Source organism: Condylura cristata, unplaced genomic scaffold (assembly GCF_000260355.1).
Source record: "Condylura cristata isolate star-nosed mole 26May11 unplaced genomic scaffold, ConCri1.0 scaffold00008, whole genome shotgun sequence".
Classification (NCBI taxonomy): Eukaryota; Metazoa; Chordata; class Mammalia; order Eulipotyphla; family Talpidae; genus Condylura; species Condylura cristata.
In genome coordinates, this window is record NW_004567109.1 from 6,285,188 (window position 1) to 6,290,132 (window position 4,945).

General features: G+C 63.9%; 1 protein-coding gene across 1 annotated transcript in view; it reads left to right on the forward strand.

The window, feature by feature from the left end:
- CROCC (ciliary rootlet coiled-coil, rootletin) overlaps positions 1-4,945 on the forward strand; it is a 42,152-nt gene that overhangs the window by 18,390 nt on the left and 18,817 nt on the right. The window contains exons 18-20 of the mRNA XM_012722084.1: positions 562-755; positions 1,014-1,141; positions 2,165-2,334. Coding sequence (XP_012577538.1) covers positions 562-755; positions 1,014-1,141; positions 2,165-2,334 — 492 coding nt within the window. The remainder of the gene's footprint in view (positions 1-561; positions 756-1,013; positions 1,142-2,164; positions 2,335-4,945) is intronic.

Sequence of the window (4,945 nt, forward strand, 5' to 3'; positions counted from 1 at the left end):
CTAGCCCAGCCTCTGCTGGCTCGGGCCCTGGACAAGCTCTCCGACCCCCCGCCCTGTCTGCTGCTCTGTACAATGGGGCTGCAAGTTGCCATCCCAAGGGGCTGCTCCAGAGAGCGCTCCCGTGTGCCCCTAGCAGACAGATGAGCACTTGGTGAACATGAATGGTGGATAATCGGTAGGGGTTTGGGCCCTGGCGTCTGAGCTGGGAGGGGCCACAGGTTTTCTGGGGTCCAGGCTGTCTGTCCGAGGCCCCGAGGCAGAGTGGGACGCCAGGTCCACTCTCTGCAGCCTGTGGAGTGGCTCTCCCTCGGTCTGCTTGGTGTGTTTAGCGTCTCTGTAAGTTTTAGGGTGCGTAAAGTGTTCTCACCCCGACATGGAGGACCCTCAGCTTTGCATGCGCGTGCCTTGCGGGCCCGGAGAAGTCTGTGCTTTGCCCAAGCACACACAGCGTGTCTGGGCAGAACCTGGGCTCCAACCCAGGCCTTTGTGTGCCAGCCCGGGGCTGGGGTGAGCAGGCTGGGGGTGTGGGGGTGGTGCTCACAGTGCCCGCGTGGGGGCCAGCTCTCCCGGCAGCTGAGCGGGCGGGAGCAGGAACTGGAACAGGCTCGGCGGGAGACGCAGCGGCAGGTGGAGGCGTTGGAGCGGTCTGCCCGCGAGCAGGAGGCGCTGGCCAGGGAGCGGGCGGGCCTGGCCGTGCAGCTGGCCGCCGCCGAGCGTGAGGGCCGGGCTCTGTCGGAGGAGGCCACGCGACTGCGGTAAGGCTTGGCTCTGCCCGGCCGCCCTGGGGGTCTGCCCGGGGCGGGGGGGGGGTGCCCCGTGACCTGCCGTGCTCCCCCATTGGCCCACGGCAGTTACTTAGAAGCCGGCCTTGCTTACCTAGCTATGCTCGGGGTCCCCAGGGGAGCGTGGGCCCCGCAGGGCAGGCCGGCTGGCGCCCAGCCCACGGCTGGGAACCGCAGTTTCCTGGGGCCCAGGAGACTGAGTCCTGGGTCTCACGGCGGCGTGCCCTGCAGCTTGGAGAAGGACACCCTGGAGGGCAGCCTGTTTGAGGCGCAGCGGCAGCTGGTGCAGCTCGAGGCTCGTCGGGAGCACCTGGAAGCCGAGGCGCAGGCTCTGCTGCTGGCCAAGGAGACCCTGACTGGTATGGGGGGCTGTGGGTGCGGGGGAGCACTGGGCCCGGGCCCAGACTGTAAGCTGTCAAGGTGTGCTGGGAGCCTTGGCTTGGAGGGCAGCGCCAGGCTGGCTGCTCCTGGGGCTGGCTGGACCGGGGCCATCGCCGCCCTTCCCTGTCTGGGCCGCGGGCTCCTCAGCGGCCCGTTAGCGGCCGTTGTGACACCTTCTGAAGCTGTTGCCAGGCTGCAGCAGGGAGCGCATGTAACGGTGTTGGCACCGTGCCGGAGCCTGTGCCCGGCTCAGCCCGCGGCACCTACTGCCTGTAGGGAGCTCAGAGTCCGAGCTCTCTGGAGCCACCGCTGCCTTTCCCACGACACCCGCAGTCCCGCCATTCAGCCCCTTTCCCTCCACATGCCACACCCAAGAACCGGGGTTCTTCCCCCTCAACATGTACTAAGCACTTATTGGGTCGTAAATTAATTCTCACGTCACGTCCACCTCAGGCAGACAGACCAGGGACAGAAAGGCTGGCGGTCTCTGGAGGGCTCCACCCCAGGAGAGGGGTTTGAGGTTGCCCACATGGGGGGTACCCCCATGCTCCCCTCCATCCGCGCTGCTAGTAATAGGCCTCCAGGCATGTCATGGCCATTGAACAGTCATTGAAGGGGAGACTCGAGGAGCTGTGCAGCTCTGAGGGCCTCCTCACCACCCTGAACCTCATCTTTCAGTTGGGGTGAGATCCCCGACCTAGGCACAGTGAGGACAAGAGACCTCGTGTGCAGGCCCCGCTCCATCTCTGTGTCTGGCCCACAGTGCGTACTCGCGGGGTTCTGGTTTTGCTGTTGGGTGCTGTCCTCATCTGTGTGTCACCCCTCTGATGCCCGTCCAGGTGGGCGGGGTGGCCTGTGCTGCAGATAGCGAGGGCGTGAGCTTCTCCAAGGGGCCAGCCTCCATGCCAGGTGGGCCCTCTCCCCCTGGGATTTTGGCCACATGACTTGGCCTGTGCCTGCCGACCCCCAGGGTCCTAACCTGTCCCTGCCCCCCCGTGCAGGGGAGCTGGCAGGCCTACGGCAGCAGGTGGCAAGCACAGAGGAGAAGGCCGCTCTGGACAAGGAGCTGATGGCCCAGAAGTTGGTGCAGGTGGAGCGGGAGGCCCAGGCCTCGCTGCGGGAGCAGCGGGCAGCCTACGAAGAGGACTTGAAGCGGCTCCAGCGTGAGAAGGTTCAGGCAGCTGGTCTGGGGTGGGCGGGCTCTGACTTACCTTTACCTGCCTCCGTCTTCACATCTGTGAACTGGAACATGGTCTCCTTTCCAGAGGCCCTGGGGGAAGCTGGGAGGAGCCATGGGGACACCTCATCAAACACACAGATCCCCGGGCCCCAAACCTGGCCCAGCCCTGGTGATCCTGATGTGGGGGGGTGTCAACAACCATACTTTGGAAATGCTGATGGGGTGGGTGTTAGGAAAGCACTTTCACTGGCTCAGGAAGCACTTTCACTGGCTCAGAAGTGCTGTTTGCATAAGAAGCACCCCGGGACCTGAACTCCAGAAGCCCGAGCAGAGGTGTCTGAGAGCAATGATCCTGAAGTTTTATTACCTGGGTTTGCAGCTTGGCCACATACTGGTGATGTGACCTGAGGTTTCTGTGCCTTCATCTGTCCAACTGTAACAATGGAGATACTGCTTGTATAGGGTGTTTGAAGATGAGGTGAGAAGATGCCTGCCAGGAGTACAGCAGAGTGACTGGCACTGGGTTGGTGCCCCACAGAGGCTAGGCATCATTACTGCTTTACTGGGGATCTAGAGTGGGCCCAGTGCAAGGCGGCAAGTCACCGGTCCTGGATCCTGCGGCCTCCAAAAGACAGGCAGTGGCCGCTCCCGGGCGGTCTTAAGTCGCACAGGTCACATCACTCCCCTCCAGCAGGTGGCGCTGACGCATCGGCCAGTCGCAGTTTCTAGGGCCAGACACTGCCCTGAACTGCCCTCCGCCTGAGTGGCCGTTCTTGGCCTGTGGGTCTTCTTGCCTGCTCAGTCCAGGCAGCAACTCCTTTACCCTCCCTTGCTTGCACTTACCAGCACTTCCTGACGTGGCCTCTTCATACCATTAAATGTGCGCCCCTCCTTCTGGCTGCCCCGGCCCCAGGCCCCTGTCATTCGTCATGGCTGGTCCGTGGCCCCTGTCCTCCAGTGCCCCATCCCAGTCTGCCTTTCCAGCTTCTAGAAAGCTCAGACTGCCTTCTGCTGCCGCGAGTCACGCTCACCCTCTCCACAGACCACAAGAACTGGTCTGCCTGACCACATTGCTCGCCATCTCCCCTCATACTCCAAGCTCCGGTGACCCTAAATACAGTGGTTCCCTGGGTGCATGTTTGCTCCAGGCTATGCTCTTAGCCAGGCTTCACTTTCTTTCTTTTCTTTTTTTTTTAATTTTTAAAAATTTTATTTTTATTTTTATTTTTTTATTTTATATTCCGGCGCCTCACAGCTCAGGGCCTGGTTCTGGGTTCCAGTCTAGCCCAGCCTCTGCTGGCTCGGGCCCTGGACAAGCTCTCCGACCCCCCGCCCTGTCTGCTGCTCTGTACAATGGGGCTGCAAGTTGCCATCCCAAGGGGCTGCTCCAGAGAGCGCTCCCGTGTGCCCCTAGCAGACAGATGAGCACTTGGTGAACATGAATGGTGGATAATCGGTAGGGGTTTGGGCCCTGGCGTCTGAGCTGGGAGGGGCCACAGGTTTTCTGGGGTCCAGGCTGTCTGTCCGAGGCCCCGAGGCAGAGTGGGACGCCAGGTCCACTCTCTGCAGCCTGTGGAGTGGCTCTCCCTCGGTCTGCTTGGTGTGTTTAGCGTCTCTGTAAGTTTTAGGGTGCGTAAAGTGTTCTCACCCCGACATGGAGGACCCTCAGCTTTGCATGCGCGTGCCTTGCGGGCCCGGAGAAGTCTGTGCTTTGCCCAAGCACACACAGCGTGTCTGGGCAGAACCTGGGCTCCAACCCAGGCCTTTGTGTGCCAGCCCGGGGCTGGGGTGAGCAGGCTGGGGGTGTGGGGGTGGTGCTCACAGTGCCCGCGTGGGGGCCAGCTCTCCCGGCAGCTGAGCGGGCGGGAGCAGGAACTGGAACAGGCTCGGCGGGAGACGCAGCGGCAGGTGGAGGCGTTGGAGCGGTCTGCCCGCGAGCAGGAGGCGCTGGCCAGGGAGCGGGCGGGCCTGGCCGTGCAGCTGGCCGCCGCCGAGCGTGAGGGCCGGGCTCTGTCGGAGGAGGCCACGCGACTGCGGTAAGGCTTGGCTCTGCCCGGCCGCCCTGGGGGTCTGCCCGGGGCGGGGGGGGGGTGCCCCGTGACCTGCCGTGCTCCCCCATTGGCCCACGGCAGTTACTTAGAAGCCGGCCTTGCTTACCTAGCTATGCTCGGGGTCCCCAGGGGAGCGTGGGCCCCGCAGGGCAGGCCGGCTGGCGCCCAGCCCACGGCTGGGAACCGCAGTTTCCTGGGGCCCAGGAGACTGAGTCCTGGGTCTCACGGCGGCGTGCCCTGCAGCTTGGAGAAGGACACCCTGGAGGGCAGCCTGTTTGAGGCGCAGCGGCAGCTGGTGCAGCTCGAGGCTCGTCGGGAGCACCTGGAAGCCGAGGCGCAGGCTCTGCTGCTGGCCAAGGAGACCCTGACTGGTATGGGGGGCTGTGGGTGCGGGGGAGCACTGGGCCCGGGCCCAGACTGTAAGCTGTCAAGGTGTGCTGGGAGCCTTGGCTTGGAGGGCAGCGCCAGGCTGGCTGCTCCTGGGGCTGGCTGGACCGGGGCCATCGCCGCCCTTCCCTGTCTGGGCCGCGGGCTCCTCAGCGGCCCGTTAG